Here is a 26113-nt window from a genome sequence, read left to right on the forward strand (position 1 = left end):
AGCCCTATGCCAAGAACTCAATATACAGCATTCTACAACTATACAACTTCACACATATTTAAATAGAAATAAAGACATTTATAACCACCACAAGATACAGATATAGATGAAATATTAGATATTACATACTATATCTATAAATACATACATACAACAAACCTATCTCTAGGCAACCATACCAATCTCCATATCCATACAACTGAATCAATACCAATATATAGCTGTACATCTCAACACATATGTAAATATAGTTATACATAGAACTAGATCAATATACATATAAAAATATAAAAATAGACATATATACCTAACCAAATACCACTATACTTATTTAAGTAGCCATATGCCTAGAACTACATCAATAGAAATAGATACCTAGAAAACAGTATACATAGGAAACAGAACTTAACACAGACATAACAACATACATATATACTTAGATAGATAGATACACATATATATAATTACAAACATATATGTATATATATATGTACAGCATACATCCATAAATATAACAACATACATATAGAAATATACCTATACAAATAGCAACCTACATATAAATATCCATGTAATTATCACTATCTTATGAGCAAGTCCATACATCTTTAAACAGAAATACAAGCAGAGGGATTCCAGCCGCCCCATTTTCAAAGCCTCTCCCTCGGTCTCTTCCTCCCGTGCAGAGCAGCTCTCCTGGACAGGGACAGAGATGGGATATCTGGGAAGCAAAGGGAACACTGAGTCAGGATCGGGACGTTTCCCTTGGCAGCAGCTGCACTTCCATCAGAGAAGAGAAATCTCAGAGCCTCCCCAGGAGGCTTAGAAAGAAAAACCAGGCCCAGCGGGCCGGGCTGTGGCGAGCGCAGCCCCGGCGGGACCGTCCCGCAGCCCCCGGCAGCGCGGCACAGCCGGCACCGCTCCCGGGCCCTGCCGGTGCAGCTGCCTTGCCCAAGGACAGCCCCTGTGCCGCCCAGGGCAGCCGCGCTGAGCGGCCCCAGCACGGGCAGGGCCCGCTCCTGCCCAGCCGGCCAGTGCCCGCGGCCAAAGCCCCCGCCAGCCTCACGCCCACCCTGCCTCACCGGCCCTGGGGCCTCACCCAGGCTCTCGGGCGGCAGCAGCAGGTTCATATTCGCTGCTCTTGCTGGCGGCCTTCAGCTTCTCCCTGCTGGTTCTCATCAGTCTCTGGATGTTCTCAAGGTCTTCAGGGCAGCTGTGGCAAAAGTGGAGACTCTGGAATTGGTTCCATGGCTTGGCAGACCCACAGTCCCAGATCCCTCTGTGCTCCCTGCTGGCCCCCTCCATCCCCTCAGCCCTGCCATGCCCTCGGCAAACGCACAGCCGCCTTCAGTTTCTTCAGACGCCCACAGTCCTCTCACGCCCCTCAGTCCCTTCAGATCCATCCTGTCCCCTTAGACCTGCCACCCCCCTCAGCCTGTGCCACTTCCCTGTTACCTCAGTGCCACTTCGCCCTCTGCTCCCCCAAACCCCCCAGTCCCACCAGCACCTCAAGGTCACCGTCCTTTCAGTGTCGCTGCCTCCTCAGCGCCCTCAGCCCCCTCTGGCTCACCGTCCTCCAGCAGCTCCTCAGGGCACAGTGCCTGCGGCCACCGGCAGCTCCCACCGCTCCAGGGACACCGGGGCTGCAGCTGCTGCTGCGCCCGGCCCGGCCGCCAGCTCGGAGCCAGCACAGGAAGAGGGGACCGAGGGGGCACAGGGGAAAACAAGAGATTAAAAAGGTGGCTGAGGGCAGAAAGAGCTTAGAATGCAGCCTAGGCCTATATAAACATCAATCTATGTATCTAAACATCCAAATACCTCTTATGGTATAACTGTGTACATTTACAAATATAACTTAGATATATAAATATTTTTCTCTACACATATATAAATCTGCAAATCTATAACTTTAACTGCCTATGTATAAATATAATTACATCACATCTATAACTATATATATAAATTTAACTACACAGATCTATAAATACATTCACCTATAAACACAACTCTATAAATCTATAAATACTATATGTAACTAATAAGTATAGTATAAATACTATAAATAACTATATGGATATATAAATAAAACTATAGACATCTATAAATCTATCTATAAACAGAGGGATTCCACCTGCCTGATGGTCACAGGCTCTCCCTCGGTCCCTTCCTCCCACGCAAGGCAGCCCTCCTGGAGAGGTAGATCAGATGGATATCTGGGAAGCAAAAGGAACACTGAGTCAATATTGGCCTTCAGGCATCTCTCCTTTTGGAAGTAATTGCCTTTCTATCAAAGACTGTAGAAGGTGACCTGAAAGGCAGACTCTCCCTTGGGAATTTGAAGCCTGCTCTTTAAAGAACAGGAAGCATTCCAAGTTTTCAAAACCTCTGAAGGTTTGAAGTCTCCCGATAAAGTCTCAGCACCCGCAGTGCAAATGGCACCCACGAGAGCTTGAAGCACAGACAGTCCCAGCTCCCACACAGAAGCCCAGCCTTGTTCCTCCTCTGTGCTGACACAGACACCTCAGTCCTCACTGAAATGGCTGAAGCTGAAGGGTGCTGTGAGCTGAGTTACGAACCAGCTCCATTACCTGGGACCTACAAACTGCCCTCTGCAGTGAGCAACAGCGGCTTCAACTCGACCATCAGCTCTGGCAGGAAGAACTGGGAGGGAAAGATCTCCCCATGAGGCCTGCAGGCTGCACCAGCCTTGCTCAAGAATGCAAATCCAAGGTGCTCTCTCTCTCCTATTAGTTCTCGCTAATTTGGGGTAAGTTTTTCCTTTCCAAATCATAAATCCTTGTGTTTTATCATTTGCTTGGCCTCAGAGCTTCTGCTGCTTGTATTTTTAATGTGTCTCACTAGGCCTACCAGCAGATTGGTCATACATTGATTTAATGTTCTGAGACAAAAAGCTCAGACTTCTACATTGACTTTTTGCTGGGGTTTTGCTCTCTTACATCAGGAGTCACTCAGTGTTGCCTCCAGAGCACTGTCACCCTGCAGCAAACTCATCCACAGACTTCAGCTCCAAACTGGGACACCTGGGTTGGTGACACAACTCCCACAGGGTCAGGGTTATTCATGGCTCTCTGGCCACAGCACAGCACTCGGTGTCAGTGCCTCTGGAGAAGCGTGGAGGGCAGGGCTCGGGGAGGCTGTGCCAGGGCAGGATTTGACCTAAAGGCACCAGGAAGCACCAACCCTGCAGACAAGAGCTCAACTCTTCTCATCTCCCTTCCTGCCAGAGGCAGGCTCAGAGCAGCTGCCTCAGAGCTCTCTAAAGCAGTGTGGGCTCTCTCCTTACCAGGCTCCTCGGGCTCCAGGGACCTCTTTCTGCAGCTCATGGCGCCAGGCAAAGCTCCCTCTGCTGCAGCCCTGTTCCCGGCCTCCCCTCCTGAAGACTCAGGGGCAACACTACGATTGTCCTGAAAACCAGAAAGAAAGAAACCCAAATATCACTCACTGTTTTCTGCAGGGACACAATAGATCAGAGCCTGCCACATTTTCTTCTCTTGAAGAAGAAAATGCTTTTGAAAACTGCTGTGTCTGAGTTTACAGAAGACGAAAGGTCATCACACTTGGCAATGAGATACTGGGGATCCCAAAAAATCCCACTCACCACCTTGACTCTGCCCTTTCTGGCTAATAAATCTGCAGCAGGCAGTGGGTCTGCATATTAAACAAAACAGAGAAATTCTTTGGCAAAGTTGTATAATAATATGCAAAAAGGCCTGTGCCAACACAGGAACTGAACACTCCAGGCACATCTGGGAAGAGGCAAGAGTTAACAGGAAGGGGATTCCTAATCCAAAGAGGGAATCTGTCAAACACAAGGACTCATGGTCCCTGACTGAATTGCTCTTCCACACAGAAGAAGCCCCTGGGCTTAAAGGAGTCCTTAACCCGTTCATGTCCAGCATCATCATTGTCCTGCTCACCAATCACACAAGTCATGGGGCCTCAAAACCAACACTTCTGCCCCCTAAAAGCTCCACTGCTCACACACTTCCATCCCTTGTTCCTAACAAAGAAGTCTGGGCCCCAAAGGCCTTCAACAGTGGAGAAGACTGACTTCTCAAACACAGTCCAAAAGCTGCCAAAGCTGACAAAGTTGAATGTGGGGCTCACACTGAACACATGAAGTGGGCACTAAGGAAGGAGTTCTGCCAGCTCCTGGCACAGGGATGTGCTCCTCCCTCCACAGCCCTGAGCAGAACAGCAGAACACTCTCATCCAGGCTGCAGCTTTGCAGGGTCTGGATAGGAACACACATCTCTTCCCACAGAGATGCCCAAGAGGAAGGTGCCTGAGCTCTGGAACACGGAGAGCAAGGCTGGCAAGTTTGCCCAGCTGAGGATTTGCCAGATAGAAACAGGAATGGAGGCACCAGGCTACTGAGAGGACAAGAAAGCTGCAGCTCCAGCCCATCCCCAAACAGGGCTCTGGCAGCGCCTGCACGCTCGGCACGGCTCACACAGCAGCAGCAGCAGCTGCAGCCCAGCCCTTGCTTTGCCTTGGCCTTCCCACCCAAAACAGGCAGAGCCCACGTCTGCTGCTCTAACAGAGGCACCTCTCGCCTGCCCCTCCCTGCATGGGACACTTTGCCTTCAGTGGCAATTCTCCCCACACTCTTCTCTTCTTTCCCATCACACAGAGCCTCTTAGAACCTACAGAGCATCACCACAAAGGCCCCTGCACCAGGGATTCTCCCCAGCAAAAGGAGCACCCAAACCTGGCCACCACCGGCTCAAACCTCTCATCCTCCCTAAGGGGGGAGACTTTTCATTCCCTCTTCTTTTGGAAATCTTGCTTGACCAAGCAAATCCTTCCCTCTCCATTCAAAGCTTAATCCAAGAAGCCTTTGCTTCTCAGCCATGCAACAACATCCACAGCTCTCAGCCCAGCCCCTTTCACTCCCACCCAATGGAGTTACCTGAGCAAAGGGAGACCTTTCAGGCAGGGATGGTGACAGCATCTCCTCCAGTGTCTCAAGAACAAGGTCTAGATCCAGGGGTGCCAATTCCTCTTCCCCAGGACTATTCCAAGCCCAGCTGGAGGCCGTCCACGCTGCCCAACCAGCACTGCCAGCTGGAGCACTGGGGGCTGAACTGCCTGGCGTGGCTGCAGGAATCCAAACACATTGGTCAGGCTCCAGAATGTGGCTTTGGGACACAGAGCTCTATTGCTGCCTTGCAGCAAACATCACAGGAAGCACACAGAAACTCAATTCCAGAGATGTATTCCAACTTCCCAGGGGATTGGAAGACTGATTTCTTCCTCTCAAACAGTGTTTCCTCTAATTGATGGGTATGTATATTAAAGGATGGATTGTAAAACTGATCTACACACAAAGACTTTGTAATCTCAGCCTTTTCTATCTCCCCAGCAGCTTTTAGATGTGGCTGCTTCTGAGTTTCTCATCCCAACAGACCACAGAAAGTGGATTCACCCAGGAAGAGCCCAGATCTGCAGACACACATGCTAAAATTCAACTCTGATTGTATTGTAAAAAGCAACCTTGTGGGTGAGGCTGTATTCTGCAGCTGCAGCAGTTCTGGGGACACACAGAGCTCACTGAAATTTAATAGCCTTCTTTGCAGGAGAGACAACCTTTAAGCTCTGCAATATCCTGTCAGCATCCTAGTTGGGCTTCATTCCAAGAGAGATGGGAGTTCACCTGACACTGACTGGTTGTGGACCAATGTTTTCTGCCTCTCCCTTTCATCCCTACAGAGAGGCTGTCTGGAAAATGGCCAGAACAGCCTCCAAATCTGGAGGAAGGACAGGAAAAGCAGACAGAGATTGGTTTTGTTTTCATGGTCCTGCTTCCCCATACACTTGACACTTTCTACCTGATTCTCACTTAAGATCTACCCATGACAGAACACTGTGCAAAAAGACTTCAAATGGTCACTTTCCAGGACCTGTTTGAAAAGCAAGGGGACAAGCTGTCTCCCTACCTGATGGGCTGTAGGCTGGGGTGTGCTGCTCTGAAGATGTGCAGCTGCGCTTCTGCGGAAGGGCCACGGAAGTTCTCGGATGGTCTACAGGCACCAGTGGAACCATGAGCTCAGGGTGGCGTTTAAGGTCCATGCGAACCAGTGGAATGACGAGCTCACGCTTGAGTGGAAATTTGCATGTGCCTGGTTCCTCAGATGAGACCCCAGGAAGTCCAGAGGTGGTAAACATTCTCTTGGGAGCTGGTGGGGAAGCGTCAGACTCCTGAGCACCTGGACTTGTCCTGGGAGGTCCGGGAGGCAGCTCTAAACCCTCAGGTGAGACAGCACCGAGGTGCTGGGATGAGGGAGCTGTGTAGGAGGCAGGGAAGAGGAAAGGAGGCAAAGGGAAGACTAGGTCAGTATTGGTTCTCAGGTATGTTTCCCTTGGCAGCAACTGTACTTCTATCAGGGAAGAGAAAAGCTCCCATCCTCCCAAGCAGGATTACAAAGAAGAAAAAAAAAAAAAAAAACATACTCCCGGGCTATTCAACAACCAATTCCTTGTCTACTTAGCTCTCCCCTACTCATTCAACCGTCTGGGAAAACCGTCCCGCTGCAAATCCTTGGCAGGAGGCAGCTGCCAGAAACCCAACTGCCGGGTCTTTTCCCTCTGCTCCAAAGGGACAGGAGGCTCCCTCCAGCTGGGCGGGACCACAGCCGGGCCCTCGGCTTACACACCCGCACGGAGAGCTCCCCAAGCAACCCCAGGGCCGGGCCAGGAGCAGAGCCAGCCACGGCTCAGGGCTGGGCCGGCTGCAGGCCCAGCGGGCCGGGCTGTGGCGAGCGCAGCCCCGGCGGGACCGTCCCGCAGCCCCCGGCAGCGCGGCACAGCCGGCACCGCTCCCGGGCCCTGCCGGCGCAGCTGCCTTGCCCAAGGACAGCCCCTGTGCCGCCCGGGGCAGCCGCGCTGAGCGGCCCCAGCACGGGCAGGGCCCGCGGCCAAAGCCCCCGCCAGCCTCACGCCCGCAGCTCCCACCCCGTCTCACCGGCGCCGGGGGGGTGCCCGGCGGGGAAGTGCAGCAGCGGCCGCTCCGTGTTGAGCTGCTGGAAGCGGCTGGGCTGGCGGCTGCGCACCTCCAGCCCGGCTGCCAGCCGCTGCCTGTTGGCCCTGGTCAGGCGCTTGATGCGCAGGAGGAGGTCGGGGCGGTCGCGGCGGAAGTTGGGATTCTTGAAGTGCACGGCGGCCCCGGCATCGCCCGGCACAGCCGCGCCAAACCAACCCAGCACCTTCTGGAAGCCGTAGAGATTGAGCTGCCGGACGACGCTGCCGAAGTGCGTGGCTTTGAAGGAGTCCGGCAGCGCCGCCCCTCCCTCTCCGCCCGCCCCGTCGGCGCCGGCCGGGCTGAGCAGCTCCTGCTCAAAGAGGGCGCGGTCGATGAGCACCCCCTGGCCCTGGGTGTCCCAGCGCACGGAGCGGACGCGGGGGCTGTTCGCCAGGCGCCACAGCTTGGCGGGGAAGGTGCTGGCATTGAGCCCGGCGGGCAGCGGCAGCTCGGCCATCGCGCCTGTCGCCCACTGGCGCCGCAACGGCCGCAGCTGCACCGGCGGCGCGCGGCCTGAGGGGGGCGCTGCGCTCGGCCCCGCGCGGGAGCGAGCGGCACAAAGCCGGGGCTGCGGGCACAGCGCGGGCGGGGCGGCTCCCGGGGCGCTGCCCGGGCGCGGCACGGACCGGAGCGGGGCAAAGCCTTTCCTTCTCTGCGTGGAATCGTCCCTCTGCCTTTGGCTCGCAGCACGACCCCAAACCACCAAGGCAAGCGCAGCCAGTTTCAGAAAGGGTCCAAACTGAGGAATCCCATGGGAAACTGTTCCTATGTGTCAAGTGGCAGCCACATCTCTCTGTGTTCTGCATGGCTGAAGGGAGGGAGGAAAAAGATCTTCCACTGAGTAGCTTCACTCTTTTGCTTGGGGTTGCTACCAGAGTTGCCTACTTCAAAGCAGACTGGTCCAACAAGACCAGGGGAAATGATGAAAAGGAGAGACTTGAGGACTTGCTTTTTGCCTCTTTTCCAGCTAACTGGCTGGCTCTTTCTCACTGGCTCTGCCTGTCTTGGGCAGATTTGGCCCATTTCTCATTCTTTGGAGTCAGAAGCAGCAACAGGAAGGGGCAGCAGTTTTGTCAGCGTTGCCATCAAAGCTTAAATCGTGCGCCGTGGATGGATGTTGCTTTCCCCAAGGGATTAATGACCTAGAGTTGTAGTGAACTCCCGCTGATGTCTCTCCAAGAGATTGTGCCTTTTTCTTTCCTCAGGAATCATTTCTTCTCTTCTTTTTTTTTCCCCAGTCTGGGGAGAGTTCCAATGCAAAATCCCTCCTGCAGCCAAGTCTTTTCAATGGAGACTAACAAAGGTGATCTTCCAATCCTCTGTGCTTAGTGTCACTTGTTCTTTTAAATTCTCTCTTGAACTGGAAAGATTTTTCTGTTCATAGCAGGAAAAAATAGACCTAATTCTTCCATCTCTTTAATTCGTGCTTTTTTTTTTTTTTTTTTTTTTTTAATGTCTCTACATCATTTAACCCTGCGGGCTCATGTGAGTATGTTTGGTGCTGTGGCATAAGCTCATCCCACACACACAGAGGGGATGTTCTCCGTACATCCAGCTTGTCTTGAGTTCCAGCTAACACTGCCTTCTCTTGCCCTCCTTCCAGGTCCCTTTGTGAGGAGCCCTGCCCTGTCACTTTGGTCCCTGCCCTATGGGTGACACAAGGATTGTTGGTCTCACCACATTCTGGAATAGTCTTTTGCACTGAGTGGTTTAAAGATGCCCTGTCATCTCTTCCTGTGTGTGCTGGCTTTCTCAGAAAAATGGAAACCCACTACCCAGAAAATCTCTTCCCAATTCATCTTAAACAGCTTAAAACAGTACCTGAATTCCGAATGATGCACCTCAGTGGGATGGGGTTTGTCTTTCTTTAAACACAGTGTAACAACTCTTGTAAAAATTATCCCAGCGACCGAATTGCAACAACATTTCTAATGAATAGGCAAAAAGGAGAAGACAGGAGTTCAGAAGAGAAGGGACATCTTTCTTCATGTTTCATGGCCCTTATTTCCCACACATTTGTCTATGTGCTGCTTCATCCAGAAAAGTCTCGTTTTGAAGATCTCCTCTGTACTCTCTGTGAGTTATGAGAAACACACGATCACTGGACCGGTGCCCTACTGGAGATGAGGAAGCAGGTGGCTGAAAAGCGGATTGTCCACTGGAATGTTTAGTCACCCCTGAAGTATGGTTATGGTTGCATTGACTTTTCCACAGTACTCTGTGGCTAAGAATGAGAAGTTACCCTTAGCTGTGTTTTAAGGCTACTGAAACTTGAAAAGAAGTGTGCTTATCTTGTGTCTGGCAGCATGACTCATTCCCAATTTTCTACCTACTGGTAGAATTTAATGTCAGTTACAAACACCACAAGACAAATGATGGATATTACATTTCAGTGTTTGGGCCAAAAATTGGTTTAATAATTAACAACAGAAAAGGTTGTTAAGTTTTAGGAAAGAAAAATCCTTAAAACTGTGGTGTGTGGTTTTAGATTAAGATTTTTCTCTTAAAATTACTCCTTTCCCCTTTAAAAGTAATTTGTAGAGAACATCACTCAATGTACAGGCCTGATGACTTTAAGTATTATTACTGTTCCATATCTTTCCTTTTCCCCTACATGGCACTGTAGCTTTTGAATCCCAATTTTTACCACTTTGAAAATGCAGTTTTAATGTTTTTCCTACTGGTGAATACTTACCAGTTCCAAGTTAAAGAGCAGTCAGTTCTGAAAGCGAAATATGCCTTATGTAAATATATTTTTTCACTAGTCTCTTGGTATTACGTGCAACAGGGGCAACGTTAAAACAGTCTATACTGACTTATTTTAGAAGCTGTTAGAAATTATAAATATTTTCAGTATATCTGCAATACATTAGTGTGTGTTTCAGGTGAAACTGTCCTTTGTGCTCTTCTGCTAGCATGTAAGATCTCCTTGCGGCGTAGGAAGACACAATTTTCACTTTCTGATTGGCCCACAGCTGTGTCACTGCCTTCACCTTTCCATCTCAGATGCTCAGACAGTTTTTCCTCCAACACCTGCCATAGCAATGTCCCTTAAGGTGATGCAGACATGGTGGGCATGCAGCACCCAAGCTGTTCCTGATCTTCTGGGAACTAACTGCTGGTCCTGAACCCATCCTTTGCTGTTTACTTCTATACTGTACTTGTGGCAAAGGCTGTTCCTGCCAGTGTTGTAGGTTACTTGGTCTAACCACAGCAGCATGAAGAGTAGAAGCTGAAGAAAGAAATGTACATTTTTCTGACCAATTTACCTGGAGTCTGTATTTGGACTTACATTGCTGATAAAAGTGAGAAATTCCTGGCAAACAAGTAATAAGTCATTGAATTTAGCATGTATTTCTTGGGTTCCTTGGCTACAGAATGGGGAAGAGAATCTTCATCACTTTCTTCCTCCTTACAGATGTGGTTTTAACCCAGTATAGGAACACCTAGACCCCAAGTTTGACATAACTAAAAATATTGGCATAGGAGGTAGAATCCCACCAGGCAAAGGGAATCTTACTGCAACAGCAGGTACAGAGCATCCACGCTTTTGAGTCCAGTGAATTCAAAACACAGGTTTTGAAACCTGCTCACCAGCACTGAGGGGGCCACCTTAGTCCCTGGACTTTAGAGGGTAAGAAGAGAGAACATAAAGTCTTTTCTACAGAAAAACAGAACCACAAAGCAAAACTTCATGGTAACTGCCCTGAAACTGCACCTCCGTTTTGGGATGAACTTGGTCTGAAATGGTTCTTTGCTGAACTTCACAAGCAGCTTCTGCCTCTTTCTGTTTGCTCCCTTGGGTTTGTTTGTCTGCAAACACCATCTCAGGTTGTTCTAGTGCTGCTCCCCCCGACTAAAATCTCTCTGTACATTCTGCAGCCTCCACTGAATATCTGCATGAACTGTTTTGTGTGATGTCTGCACAAGTCTTGTTAAACCTGAAGCTGTGATGCCCTGGTTTGGGTCTCCCTGTCTCCTGGATATGCTGCTCAGGTCTGCCAGGATGGTTCTCCTCCCTCAAGTGAGCTGAGCTAGTGGAAGTGCTCCAGGGACGTTTAAGAGCGCAGGTACCTCAGGTGGAAGAAATTCTCATCGTCTGTGCCTGTTCAGGCTGGCTGTGACTGTGCCGAGGGGAAATGGCATTTGTTACCTGAGTAGCTCCAGGAGGACTAAAGGTCATGGTGAAATACTCTGGTGAGGGCTGTGGCAAAGGAACAAAACTGGGATTAAGGGGAGTTTTCAGTAATAATTGCATCTCGTTCTGGCTTCTGTCACAGGTAGTTTAGTCACTGGCTAAGGTAGCTCAGAAGTGATTTTGGAATACTGCTGTTGGACTTTAAATGGTATGGACTCTTCCTCATCCAGATGTGTGGCTGTGGGCCTGTGTGTTTATCAGTGACACACAAGCTGAGAGAGGCAGACAAATTCTGCAGGGCTCCTGGGGTTCAGGTACCCTCCAGCATCCTTCTGCTTGCTGGAAAAGCTTCTTGCCAAGCAATGGAAGAAATATCTCCCTCTTCTTCTCCAGGAATATCAACTTGGCCACCTGCATCTTGCAGCTCATGTCAGGGGAAGTACTGGGAAGTTGGACATCTCATAGACTCAAAACTCACCTCATATGTTTGCCGTGTCCTTCAGTAAAGAATGTCTTCTTACCAGAAGAACTTGAAGACATTCGACACCTAAGCCAAAGTAAAAGAAAAGAAAGAAATTAAAGCATCCGTTGTCAGTATTTAGGATCAAGAAAATGCAAATATTTGCAAAAGGCTCAAGTGAAGAAATGAAGAAACAAAGCAGGGTTTACTCTATTAAAGCTAGGGATATAAGTCTGCCTGCTTATGCACCCAACTGCTTTCCAGGTGTGCACCTGCCAGGGATTTTACCTTTCTGTATGCTGTAGGTCTCAGGCTAAAACCATCAACAGGCAAACCCAACCAAACCAAACTAACCAACCAACCAAAAAAACTCCACAAAAATCCCCAACTCAGAACTAATCTGAACTAAACTGAACTAAACTAACAAAAAAACCCCCCCAAACACCAATCCCCCACCAAACGAAATAAAAAGTAGGTGGAGAAACTTGTTCCCATAATGTCACTCCTTTGACACAAGACAGTTTAGACCTCTTTTTGAATGTGAAAGAAAACTATACGTTCTAGGTAGCAAGATTCAATTATCACTGAATAAATAAGAAGGACATTTTAGTGTCGGGAGAATTTGACCCTTACTCTTAAGTGATGTTTCCTGGAAACATCACTTCTTTTTATGGTATTACAGTCCCTTCTGACCGGGCCAAATAACAGCTCCTTGTCTGCCGACAAATACAGCCATGATTCTCAGGTATTTCGGTGTGTGGAGATGAGCAGCGGGTGAAAAGGAGCACAAGCCATCTCCTCTGAGCTCCTGCTGTTTATGGGAACAGATACGGGCCTTGGGGATGTTTGCTAAAACACTGCACTCCAGCAATCAAACTCCACACATTCAGAGTGCTGAGTGCTGAGGCACACTCAGCACTCGCTGGCACCAGCTGAGGACTGTGTGCTTCTGTGAAGCCAACACACAAAATTAACCCCTGTTAAGGTCAAAGCAATGGCATTGTTTAAGAATTAGACAAGTTTATCGGACAAAATTATTTTGATGACAGAATGTAAATTTATTTTTTGCAGGCAGCACAGCAGATGATGGAAATTGCAATCAAAGATGTCTGTTGTAGGCAAACTAGAATGCAAGGCTGATTGTTTCATTCTGAGATTTCGATCTGAACTGTATTTGTGCTGGACAAACAATAGGATATACCATTACAAGGAGAAAGAGGTGGAAATGCTTTGAGAAAGGAGGAGCATGAGCCATCTTAGCATGAAAAGCAGGGGTCTGTGCTTGCTGGGCTCTCCCACAGGCCCAGCTTTGTGCCACATGGCCAGTCTGATTCTAGTTATGAACCCTGTGGAGAGCAATAACTGTCCTGACTTAAGCAGTGGAAAAGGGAATGTGCTTGCTGGGGTAAATTGGTAGTTTTCTAGTAAATCTTTGTCTGAACGTGAAAGAATAAGGGAAGAGACAAGAATTTTATAACACCATTTGAAGGAGCTGGGAAAAAACTGTGGAGTTGTTCTCTTCCTCTGGTCTGAAATCAACAACAGTTTTTAAAGTCTGATGCCCAAAACCTGGGCAAGAGAGCAGTCCTCCGTAGTATAAGGCCTATAGAGCAGGTATTTGTTTATTGGACACCAGGAGGGAGGGAGGGAGGGGAGTAACTCCACCACAAACTCACTCTATTCTTCACACAGTAGTAGATTTTATACTTTTTTTCCTTAATGTGCACATTATACTTTCCTAACCTTCATATTGCAAGACATTTTCTAATCACACGTTTATGTCAGCCCTTGGAGCACATGCACAGTCTCTGCACGCGGTGGTCGTCAGCCTCCTGGTGGTCATTTCTGATGAAGGCTCCTAAGTCTTCCTGAACTTCTCACCCCTGCTTCCTGCACGTGCTCTCTAAGATTGCCGGCTCAAATAGCCAGTGGTTAGCTTTTGCAGTTAGCCTGTCCTGCTAAATGTGCTGGTTTCTAAAAAGGGCTTCATTCACATACCCTGTTACAAAGGAACTACTTCTTTCTGCATAGCTACAGCTTTTTGCAGAGCTCAAGCATTATCTTGTTGCCTAGGCAGCAGTAGCCTGGCTTTGATAGTGCTGAACAACCAGTCTGACAGAACTTGTATTGCAGGGACATCTGATTTCATTCTACTGTTTCCTTCCAAAGCCCAGCCATGGCTGGAGGAGGAACCGAGGGAGTTGTCTTGGATCCTACACCCCAAACAGGGCCACACGTGGTCTTGTCCGCATTCTAAATACTGAAAGGTAAAGACACGTTCCACCAATGAAGGGCTGCACAGATCCCATTGATGGTAATGCCTGGTTAAGGAGCAGACCCGTAGAACATTTGGTCAGAAGGGTCATCTAGAGGGCAACTTTGGCTCAGGGCCTGTTGCTGAGGCCTCAGTCCTTCCGTGTTTTGTGGTGCAAATGAATGCCCTGGAGGGCTGGAAAGGAACAAGTCCCTCTTTAGCAGGTTGCAGACAGGGAACGGGATTAGCCCTGCCAGGCCGGGCTGGGGCCAAGAGCAGAAGGCCGGCACGCTGCGTTTGCCCACGGGCAGCCGTGCAGAGCAAGGAGGCCGCTCCTGCCCAGGGGCTGAGGTGCCCGAAGCTGCCTCCCTGCTGCGCAGCTCTGCGGGGCCCGTGGTGCGCAGCGTCCTGGGCAGCCAGGGCAGCCCAGCTGCCTTGGAGCACGAGGAGCGTCCCAGAGAAGCTGCGGCCCTTTGCTTTGGAGCTCTTTCTCCCAGTAGTTCTTCCGAGTTCTTCTTTGGACTATTTCTCCGAGTCTTGTCATTAATCCATAGATTCTGACGTGTTTTCCTTTCTCCTTGCAAATTTAAGACATCTTTTTGAGAGAAGTGACTGACGTAGCTTCTGCTGCGGGTGGTGCTTTAGTCTGCAGGTCAAGGCAGGTGATTTTAACCAAGGATGGAGTCCAAAGGTAACGTTCCAGTTTTGCCAAGTCAATAAAACCATTTACAATGGGGGTGCTGATGCTGAGCAGCTTTCCTAGTTTTTGGAAAGTTGCAACCTTAAAACCCTAACAGGTTTTCCTACCTGAGGATACCAGCAGTAGCATGATGCCAATTCTTTGCACCTCTTTTCTGTATCTTTGGTGCTTTTAAGAGTTCCTCAGTCCCCAGCAGGAAAGAAAGCACGTGTGATAATGTAAGTGATTTGAGAGCTGTGTGTTGTGCCTTGCCCCATCAGCGTTCATGCCAAGCTGGGTACCCCACTGGTAGGTCTGTCGAGTTGAATTCACCCTAATTGTGTGCAAACAGCAGCCCAGAGATGCCGAGAAGAGCAAGGACGGTGGGTGGGTGTGCACGGACACACCCGTGGGCTGATGGCTGTGTGGGCAGAAGGCTTTGGACAGCAGTACATCTTCACTCTCCCAAGTTGGAAGAATATTTCAAATCTACATGAAATGAAAATATTTCTCAACATGTATCAAATAATACATATTAATTTATCATCTCTTCAATTTATCCTATATAGTATGATATACAATATATTTTAATAGATATAATAAATAGAATATGTCAAATTTCTACTTGATCTTTTCCTAAGCCATAGCCTGTGGGGCTTATAGACCATCTCCTAGCAGTGCTACATTTTTGCCTTCTGGTCCTACTTATTACAGCAGCGTTTCCCCTGCGAGTTCCTTCAGGGAACTTCACAAAAAGGGCTTCCATCATTTCAGCGCTTGTGAGAACTTGTTGCTTCCCAGTTGTCCAGCATCCTTCTGGATTTTGGAGCATTTCAGCACTTGGGTCAATGGCCCTTCCCTCATCCCTGCCCTGCAGCAGTTACAGTCACTGTTCCCTCGCCCTGGCTCCAGACCTTTTGCCAAAGTGCTGCCAAAGGCAGCGCAGCTGGCTCAGGATCCCTGGTTGCTGCTGCTCTCCAGGATGACCTTCAGAGGGACACTTGGAGCGCTCCCTAAAGAGCTTCCGGTGGGATGGGGGTGGATTTCTCCTCCCCGGGTGGCTCCTGGTTACAGTTCTACGCTCAGGGTGATGCCTTTTCCTGGTCTTAAAATCAAGAGTCAAACACGGTTAGAAGGGGAAAAGGGATTTTACCTTGGGATTTATTTTAAGGATCCTTAGGTGCACATGTCCAGGTCATCTGCATGGAGAATGACAGCAGTGGAAAAACTCAATTGGGAAGTACAGGGACCACCCAGAGAGAGTAGCTATGTGTGTAGAAATGGGACCCTCTAAACCCAGATTTGCAAGATTTGTCAAGAGACATCCATGACGTGGGTTCAAGCCCTGCCTGTAGCCTTGCTGAGAGTCCGCATACAGCCAAGGAGAAGGGACAACATCAGTCCCTATGAAATATTATATGGCAGACCATAGCAGGTTCCACATATCCCAGGGGAAATTCATATGAGAAGTAAAAATGATTTGCAAAAGTGTTTAATGGCTCTGAGTTCCACTTTGCAGAAGCTCCAGAGATTCGTCGTGTTATCCAAACCAATAGGATTGGACACAGCTGCTCATCCATTCCAGCCTGGAGACTGAGTCTACATCAAGGGGTGGGACAGCGACCCCTTGCAAGCCAAGTGGAAGGGACCATTCCAAGTTTTGCTGACCACTTTTACTGGGGTCAAGGTTGCTGGCAAGGGACCGTGGATCCACTACTCCAGGGTGAAGAAAGCTTCTGCTCCCAAAATCACCGAGATTTGATACAGAGACTGATACAAATCAGAAAGATGCAGTTTAAACTGTTTTTGACGTGTTTCCTGTTTGTCCAACTGGTAACCATGGTTCAAGGTTCACCCCATGATTTGCATAAGACTGTGGTCCAAAATGTGTCCAAAATTCTTAATAAGAGCGATTGCTAGATCTGTACTCAGTTACCACCCCTAGATGGGAAGGGTCAGTGGCCATTGATTGGCATTTTAATGGAAGAGAACCGCACTGAAATGTGGGAACCAATGAATAGCACCCTTCTGCCCCCCATTACCCTGAGTAGCCTGGTAGAGCATGCCAACTATAAGGTTCCTTGTGCAATTGTAAACGCCACAGGAAAAGCCGTTCTTCCTTCATATTGTCATCAGACCCATTTCAGGGAAATAATAGACCCAAGAATTGCAGCAAAGATGAAACTGACAGGGTGGAGACTGGCTCAGTCGTTTGGGATGGGGTTGTATTGGATATGTGGTAATAAGGCCTGGAAAGTTATGCCTGTGAACAAAGACCAGGCTTGTGCTATTGGGGCTGTGGTCTCAAATATAACAATATTTGACCATCTTGAAAAACCAAATGAGAAGAAAAAAAGGTCTCTTAATCCCCTCATTGAACGTCCCACACTTTTTCATAGCATAATCAGAGCCCTTGTACCCGCTTACGGAGTAGTTGAACTGGAAAGAACAGTTGTAAACATCTCGGCTGTCATTGAACGTATTGAGCAGCATACTGCAGATGCAATTTCAGCCTTACAGGAGGAAGTTGACAGTCTGTCCCGTGCAGTTATGCAAAACAGGGTAGCTCTCAATTTCAAACTTGCTGCACAAGGAGGTGTATGTGCTATTGTCAGTACCACTTGTTGTTCTTATGTGGACCAAAGTGGAAGAATTAAGAAAGATTTAGATGACATTTGGAAGAGAACTCAAATTCTACATGAAGTAGCTTCTAGAAATAACACCTTAAAATTTGATCATGTTTTTGATACCCTCACCTCCTGATTACCAAACTGAGCCCAGGTAAAAGAAATATTCATAACAGCTGTAATTGTAGTTATTATCTGTGTAATTTGCTGTGGAGCAGCTGGTTGTGTAAACAGGTTCTGCGGGTAAAGAATAGAGACCAGACAAGACAAAGTTTTGTTAGTCTCTAAAACGGGGGCAATGATGCCATGAAGATTTTTGCCTTTTCTTTTATAGCCATTATACCTTTTTACAACTTCTGTATTCTTCGTGCTTTTTGCCGACATTCTTAGACTTGTTTGTCAAACTGAGAGACGAAACATTTTAGAAGCTTGGTAGCTAGGGATCAGTGTGCCCCAGAGCCCAAGGTCCTCTCCAGAACACATTCTGTAAAGCAAGATAGAACCATGGCAGGGGAAGGTTCCTTAGAGAAGGGGGCTCACTTGAGCCTCTCCTTGGGGAACCTTTGATAGATCTGCTAATTAGTAAAACCTATAATGTTATACCCGATGTTGGGGAGACACACACATACTCAGCGGGGTGCATCTCAATGCATACGACCTGGACGTGTGCGCCTAAGGATCCTTAAAATAAATCCCCAGGTAAAATCCCTTTTCCCCTTCTAACCATGTTTGACTCTCGATTTTAAGACCAGGAAAAGGCATCAAGGGGAGTCCCGCTTTCTCAGCAGGCCTCTGCAGCGAGTCTGTAGCCAACGTGTGGCTCTGCTGCCAGCCCAAATGTGCCGTTCCCTTGCCCAGCCTGGCTGCAGCTGGGGGATCTGCTGGGCACGGCTGGGGATTTTCATGGCCAAAATCCTCCAGCACCATCCTGTTTACATCTGCCCAGTCCTTTGTACAGCACAAATCTACCCTTCTTGCAGTTTAAACATGGAAATTATGGCAGATTGCCACCCTTGCACTGCTAATGTACAAATACACAAAAAGCAACTTCAGTTTAAAAATGACATTTGTTTTAAATTGCTACACCCACGCTGCTAATACATGAACATAAAACTATCAACTGAAGTTTACAAAACTAATTTATTGTTACAGTCATGCTATGTACATATATACAAATACCCACTTCAGTTAAAAAAAATTAATTTACTGGAACCCTCTACTACCACTACACACAAATATCAACTGAAGTTTAACAATTTAATTTATGACATAATTCTACAACTGTACGGCCCATATATGAATACAGAAATACAGATATCCCTCTCTAAAGAATCCCAGATCCAGAACTAAATAAATAGAATTCTAGAACTATACAATTCCATAAATCTGAAATGTAAGTAAATACATATCAAATACAAATACATATAAAAACACACAGATGTAAATATCTATTAAATATTTCATGTGAGATATAACGAGACATCTATAATACACACATATCAAATCCCTCTATAAATATGCAAATATCAATGTACTAATATAAAAATCATTCCAACCCCATCAATCGATCTCTAGAGGTACCCAACTGAACAAGTATGTAAATATAACTACAGATGTAAACAGATCGATATACATGCACCAATATACCCATACAAATAGATATACAGGTGTCAATATCCCCATTCTTCTAACGCTCTTAGTCATACTCCACACATTTATAACTAGAATTATATCAGGAGGGATTGCAGCTGCCGATATTCCCAGGCTCTCCCTCGGTCTCTTCCTCTCGTGCAGAGCAGCTCTCCTGGACGGGGACAGCAGATGGGACACCTGGGAAGCAAAGGGAACACGGAGTCAGGATCGGGACGTTTCCCTTGGCAGCAGCTGCACTTCCATCAGGGAAGAGAAATCTCAGAGCCTCCCCAGGAGGCTTAGAAAGAAAAACCAGGCCCAGCGGGCCGGGCTGTGGCGAGCGCAGCCCCGGCGGGACCGTCCCGCAGCCCCCGGCAGCGCGGCACAGCCGGCACCGCTCCCGGGCCCTGCCGGCGCAGCTGCCTTGCCCAAGGACAGCCCCTGTGCCGCCCGGGGCAGCCGCGCTGAGCGGCCCCAGCACGGGCAGGGCCCGCTCCTGCCCAGCCGGCCAGTGCCCGCGGCCAAAGCCCACGCCACCGTTTGTGCCTGCAGCTCCCACCCTGGTTTTTGCTTTGCCACCAGCGGTTCCTGCTGCTCCTGTCAGGTGTGGGCAGCCAAGACCGGGGGCTGAAAGTGCTGCTCAGCTGGGCCTGGCCGCCAGCCCAGCCCCCAGCATGGCCACAGGGCACAGAGCTGGCACAGCAGACAAGGCAATGGGGACAGAGGCAGCAGAGTGGGGATAGATGTGGCAGAGCAGCAGATGCCTTGACAGGTACCAAGAGACGTACCTAATTATCCATTGACATAGAACATGTGAAAGAGCGGCCTCTAGAATGAAAACCTTAGCTTGATAGGTGTCACTAGAAACATCTAGAAGCAGAACTAGAGGGAGAGGGGTTCCAGCTGCCCCACCTTCACAGCTTCTCCCTCAGCCCCTTCGTCCCGCCCAGAGCCATCCTCCTGCAGAGGTTCAGCACGTGGGCGTGGAGGAAGCCAAGGGCTGCAGAGCCCCTGCACAGCTGCCATGGAGCTCTTGCCAAGCCCTGCCCAGCACCAGCCCCTGCCGGCCCTTGCCAGTGCCTTGGGCTGACTCAGGGCAGTGTGGAGAGGAGGGTGGGCAGCAGAGCCTGGCACATCCATACCTGGGCTTCTTGGGCTGGCAGAGCTTCCTGCATTTCTCCAGTCTTCTTTGGTGTGTCCTCCTCCTTTCCCTTTCTGGCTGCTATTCCCTGTCTTCTGGCCAGGCCTCTGCTCGCTGTCTTTTCCTTCTCTTTTTCTCTTCCTGGGGCTAGCAGCCTACAAGCCTTTAGCCACAAAGTTGGATTAGAGAGGCAAAGGTGGGAGGCACAAGCTCAGTCCCTTCTTGTTGGAACCAATGTGGGCTCCTTTTACCTTCCTGACACAGAAAGGCTCGTCAGGGCTTCGGCCTTGGCCAGCGACTCTGGGGAGCTCTGGTGGGTGTTTGGAGACAAAGCTGGAGGTGCCTGAAGCAGAAATTCTGGAGGTGGGGGGATGGAGGGATGAGGGGGATAAGGAGGGAGGGAGGAGAGAGTGGGAAAAGGAGGGAGGGATGAGGGAGGGTAGAAGGGAGGAAAGCAGGGAGGAAGGGAGGCCAGAGGCTGCAGAGCTGTGCTGTCAGGAGGAGGCACAGCAGCTCCTTGGCCCCATGACAAACTGCCTGTCTCCCTGGGACACATTGTTCCAGGATTTGTGCAGCTGCCATACCTCTGCTCTTTGGACCTCCAGCACCGTGGCCTCTTCTCCATCTCCCTGCCGGGTCTCAGGCAGGGAAGGGGATGCATCCAGATTGCTTTCTGCCTGGGGCTTGTTGTCTTCTCTTCCTGCAGGGCCACTTTGCTCTTCCCTGTGCATCTCTAGAAAGCAAAAGCATGTGCAGCAAAGTGACGACTTGGAAGACAAGAACAAAGAAACCAAAACCCACAGGCAAGCCCTACACTGCTTGGCCTCTTGATGCTGAGATTTCTGGGGCCCTGAGTCCCAGGCTGGGACAAGGCTCTGTTCCTGCTCCTACCTGTGCATAGCTCTGTGGGTGCTGGTGACTCGTTGGGGCCAGCTACCTGTTCCCCAAAGATGTCACCTGAGTTCTCCAGCGGGATGTCCACCAGAGCATTCGCCTGCACACAGGAAAGCCTTGCTCTCAGCTCAGAGGCCCGAGAGCGTGCCAAGCAGCCCTGGCCATCACGGCTGAGCCTTGCCTCTGCACAGGAGGAAGGCGCTGGCTGGGGGGCAGCTCTTGCAGGCAGCTCCCGCAGCAGCCTTGGCTGGACACAGGGGGCCGCCAGGCACAGGCACCTCTGGGCAGCCAAGTTGCCTTTGGCCAGCAAGGCTGCAGCCGGCTGCTGAAGCCAGCCTTACCTGCTTGTTCTCGGCCAGCATGGCCTCGAGCTCCAGCTGCTGCTCCTGCGGTGGGCTCAGCAGCTTTGGCCCCAGGCAGACGGCCAGGCTGCTGCAGGTCATTCTGCTGCTGGACACGTGCTGGCCGATGAGTCGCAGCAGTGCCAGCAGCTGCCTGAGGAGGAGCAGCTTTGCTGTGGGCAACTTCTTGGCCCCCCGAGGGAACAGGAAGGCAGCGTCCATCAGCAGGCCCACGTTGCCCACGGCCGTCCCCAGAGCTGGCCCCAGGCAGGGAGCAGCCAGCGGCTGCTGCGCAGCTCCGCAGGCGCTCTCGGCCAGCGCTCAGGGCTCCAGCGCTCCCACGGGAAGGATGCAGGGCGTTGCTGCCCAGCTCCTGATTTCCCCCGAGCTCACGCAAGGGAACGCTCCCCGTGCATTGCCCCAAAATCAGACTGCCAGCCAGCAAGAGCAAGCTGTCCAAAAACACAGCCCCTTCAGGAGAGTGTCCCCTTTCAGGAGAGTGCCAGGCTTCCAGCAGTGCCTGCTGCGGAGCTGGAAGCTGCTGCCCACGTTTACTCTTTGAGCTGACAGATCTTGTCCTCCCTGCTGGCCATCTGCATCGCAGCCGTCCAGTCCTCGTAGAGGTCGGTGACGAGGAGCTTGCCGGGGATGCTTCCCAGGAAGTCCTGCCATGCCAAGGGCTGCCGGTGAGCCTTGGAGCACGGTGGCCCAGGCAGGAGCCTTTGCAGCTGCAGCTCAGGAGGACTCACCTTGAGGAGCATGGCCAGCAGCAGCACTGGCTGGCTTGCCATGTCGACGTGCAGGCCGTGGTCCAGGGCCTGCCGCAGCTCCTGTCAGGCTTTGGCGCTCTCTGCTTTCTGGAAGATGCCTTCTGTTGTGGGCCCTTCCTGGTGCAGGACAGCCAGCAGCTCCTGCAGGAGAGGCGGGAGGGCAGGGGCTTGTGTGAGGAGCTGCCCTGTTTGCAGAGCTCTGCCCCAGCCTGGGCTCGCTGCCTCCTGCTGCAAAGGGGCTGGGAGCAGGAGCCTGAGGCACGGCTGAAGAGCCCAGTGCCCCATGGCTGGGGGACATGCGTGGGGACACTGGCTGTGCAGCATCCAGAGGGAGGGACGGGCAGCCCTGTGCGGCCGCCTCACCTGGATGGGCCGGGGCAGCGTGCCGTCCTCCGCGCAGACGGCTGCCAGGGGCTGCCCGAAGAGCGCCCTGCTGCAGCCGGAGCCCTCCTGCCCTGGCGCCCGCGCAGCCCTGGCTGGGCCCCGCCGCAGAGCAAAGGGCCAGGGCAGCCACCTCCTCCTCGTCCTGCCGCTGCTGCTGCTGCTGCCGCTGCTGCCGGTCCCTGCTGCTGCAGAGGAAAAGAGAACCAAAGGCATCAGTGGAGACAGCCAGGCCAGCGCTGCCACAGCCTGCCCTGCCCTGCCCTCAGCACCGTGTGGAGCCATGCAGAACCCCAAGCAGTGAGCAGGCAACTGCAAGTGTGGCTGCACCTTGGAGGCTTCTGAGAGCTGGAGTGTCACTGGGAGAAGCTGCCCCGGGCCTGAGCCTGCCCTTCTCCAAGCTGTGGACAGCACTGCAGGCTCTCTGTCCATGCACAACCATCTCCAGTGGTCACAGTCCAGCAGGTGCCCTTGCCCATGTCCAGGGGATGCCCTCCTCAGGGTGCCACAGCTGCATGGCCACACTTGGGGCACAAGTGAGGGCAGCTCGGCCAGAAGAAGAGATCGTCTTTGCTTTTACTTGGTCTCTAGTGAGGTGGAACATTCGGATGAGAGCTGGAGCATTCTGATGGAACACTGCATGGCTCAGCTGGGCTTGCTGGAATCTGTTAGGCACATTCGCTAACTCAATGGGCATTGCTAGGGCATCTGCTCTCCTGTTCCCTTTGGCATTAAATCCTGGCAGGTCAGTGTGTGATCTCACACACTATGCATGACATAGAATGGTTGCTTTCAGTGGGAGATCAGTTGAATCAATTTCGAAAGCAAGTTATGAAGTTTTGGGTTTGCAACCTCCTTTAGTAAGGCTCACTCTGCCCTGGAAACTACACCTGCAACATAGGCTGAGTCAGTTATCAAATTAAATGGTTCACTGAACCACTCAAATGCCCTGACCATGGCTGCAAGTTCTGCCACTTCAGGATCCTTCAACTACCTGTACATCAGACTCCCACTTCTGAGTGCAGGGATACTTCCATGTGATGACAGACTTGCAGGAATGACCGCAGGCATCTGAAAAGATTGTCAAGGCATTTAATGGTTTTCTGCTTTGAATTTCTTTTGGAATCAGTTTGAAAAGGCAGACCTGGGGCTCAGTGGTGTGCCTGCTGGGACGACAGCGCTTCCTGTACCTTACAGATGGACTGTCTCACCTCCTCTGTTAGATGCCTGGGTGATGGGAGGTCATCTTTCCCTCACAGGAGGTTGAACAGAGGAGCGAGATCTTCTGTTGTCAGCTCTAGGAGAGGCCTCACCCAATTGATGGACCCGCAGAGCTGATGGAGTTCCTGCAAGGTCTTAGGGTTATCAATTATTTTGACTTGTTGGGGAACCCCAGTCTGCTCATGGATTTTTAGTCCAAGGTATTTAAATGGAGAGGTTTTCTGGACCTTTTTGGCCTGGATTTCAAATCCATTTGCCTCTAAGGCCTCAATTACCTTCCCCAATGTCCAGTCTAAATAGGATTGGTTAGGAGCACACACCAAAACATCGTCCATATAGTGGAGCACTATTGCCTTTGCTGCTAACTTTCTGACAGGGGACAGAATGCGAGCTACATACCACTGGCAGATGGTGGGTGAGTTCTTCATGCCTTGTGGCAAAACTCACCACTGCTAGCGCTGCACGGGAGCCTTTTGGTCGATGGAAGGGACCGAGAAGGCAAACCAGGGCACATTGTCTGAGCGTAGTGGGATCTGGAAGAAACACTCTTTAATATCAATGACTGCTACCTTCCACTGCCTGGGGAGCATGGAGGGTGAAGGCATTCCGGGCTGCAGGGGTCCCATGTCCTCTATGACTGCATTTATTTTCCGCAAGTCCTGGAGGAGGCGCCACTGGTCTTTCCCCAGCTTTTTGATTCCAAATACCAGAGAATTCCAAGGGCTCTTACATGGTTCGATATTTCCTCTTTTCAATTGCTCCTCCATGAGTGTGCTGAGTGCCTTTAATCTGTCATTTTTCAAAGGCCATTGATCCATCCAGATGTGTTTGTCAGAGATCCAATTTAATTTCTGGAAGGGGCACTCCGCAGTGGCCTGTACAAAAAATGTTGGGGTTGAGATGGAATTTCGACTCGAGCCCCCCACTGGGACATGAGATCTCTGCCCCGCAATGGAAATCCAGAGTCAATTACAAAAGGACGGACTGATGCTATCTGTCCCTCTGGACCCTCAATTTGGACAAGTGCCTTGCTTCTTTGAGCAGATATAGATCCCCCCACACCCGTCACAATACCTTCTGCCAGCTGCAGCTCCCAGTGTGACGGCCAGTTGTGGGAAGAAATGACTGTCACGTCTGCTCCCATGTCCATCATTCCTGCCAGGCTGATGTCTGAGCCTTGGCCAGACAGTTTGCAATTAAGCATGGGTTTGTCATTCCCAGCTGCCTCAGCCCAGAAGACAGAGGGGTTGTAGTCCTGTGGCGGACTACTGGGCATGAGAATAGCTTGGGCCACAACCTGGTTAGCAGCAAGAAAATAGGGAGGGTTAACACACTGGATATTGACAGTAAAGAACCCTTGTGGGCCCACTTGAACAATTTCTGGTGTAACACAAATGTCAGCTGGTGAATGTACAACATCTTTTAACACAAACAATATACAGTCTCTCAGACTCTCACAACTCACGACGATTCTCTGGGGTGTCACCGAGTCCATTTGAGTTGCAGTGGTCGTGGTAACCATTTTCCTGGTGGCAGTTTCTTCATTCATTCCCCCATGTGGCCCTGCCAATCCACACAGTCCTGTCAGTGTTTTGGCTGCATCCCATCGGCGGCAGGCGATGTCATTTTCCCTGGGGAGACAGCTCAGGAACCCTGATTAACTGAAGCCAGAGCTCTGCAGTTTTGGGCCAAGTGCCCTGGTTTGCCACACCTGTGACAGACCCAATTAGCATTTCTATTGCCCTGAGATGCTGTTGCATCAGCAGCGGCTTCAATTTCTATTAAGTTTTTCCCCGTTTTTAAATTTGGCTGATGAATTGGCACCAATGTCGTGCAAGCACGAATCATTTGACTTAAGGTCGGTGGAGGTTCGAATGGAAGACCCAAAACCACTCTATTACAAGCATCATTGGCATTAATCTTTGCAATTTGCGTTAGAATATGCTCTCTTGTTTTCGGATCTTCCACTTGTTTTTCCACTACCAGCCTCAGTTTATCCACAAAATCAATAAATGGCTCATTTTGCAGTTGCCGAATCTCAGTGTAATTCAATTGAGGTGCTAATTTAGGGGGCATCATTAAGAACGCTTGCTGTGCTGCTTGCTTTACAGCATTCAGGACCGGCTCTGGTGTATTTTGAGCCTGGTTCTGGGGCTTGGCTAATAACCCCTCACTGGTAAGGTGATCCGTAGAAACCCCCGCGTTGTTTGGATCCTGCAGTAAAATAAGGAGGACCTCTCCCAGTTGCTTTCTCCAACCTTCTTCCCATATTTGAAACTTGGATGGGGAAAGCAAGCAGGAGAAAATGCTTTTGAGGTCATGTGGCACAATCACTGTACCGGTGAGAGTTATCTTAAGAAGGTTCTTAAAATACTGATTCTCCCTCCCAAATGCTTTCTGGGCTTTGCAAAGCTCTTTCAGCCCTGCAGAATCAAAAGGTTTCCATGTGGGATTACTGCCAGTTCAATCATATGTTACAGGAACAGCAAAGGGATAGGAAGGGGCTGAGGAGACTCCCGGACCTGATTTCAAG

General features: G+C 50.2%; 2 protein-coding genes and 1 long non-coding RNA gene across 3 annotated transcripts in view; 1 reads left to right on the top strand and 2 right to left on the bottom strand.

The window, feature by feature from the left end:
- Positions 1-26113, top strand: part of LOC138100521 (serine/threonine-protein kinase PAK 3-like) — a 64919-nt gene that overhangs the window by 34438 nt on the left and 4368 nt on the right. The window lies entirely within an intron of this gene.
- Positions 479-2034, bottom strand: LOC138100524 (uncharacterized). The gene is made up of 3 exons (XR_011146836.1): positions 1508-2034; positions 1100-1213; positions 479-721 (listed from the first exon to the last, which is right to left on the bottom strand). It is a non-coding gene; the product is annotated as an uncharacterized lncRNA (long non-coding RNA).
- LOC138100537 (T-cell activation Rho GTPase-activating protein-like) lies at positions 18994-21999 on the bottom strand. Its single transcript, XM_068998411.1, has 6 exons — positions 21777-21999; positions 21209-21465; positions 20865-20967; positions 20558-20706; positions 19975-20316; positions 18994-19030 (listed from the first exon to the last, which is right to left on the bottom strand). Exons 1-5 carry the CDS (start codon positions 21997-21999, stop codon positions 20221-20223), a joined length of 828 nt encoding a protein of 275 aa, XP_068854512.1. The 3' UTR covers positions 18994-19030; positions 19975-20220.

The sequence above is a fragment of the Aphelocoma coerulescens genome, unplaced genomic scaffold (assembly GCF_041296385.1).
Source record: "Aphelocoma coerulescens isolate FSJ_1873_10779 unplaced genomic scaffold, UR_Acoe_1.0 HiC_scaffold_100, whole genome shotgun sequence".
In the NCBI taxonomy this organism is placed as follows: Eukaryota; Metazoa; Chordata; class Aves; order Passeriformes; family Corvidae; genus Aphelocoma; species Aphelocoma coerulescens.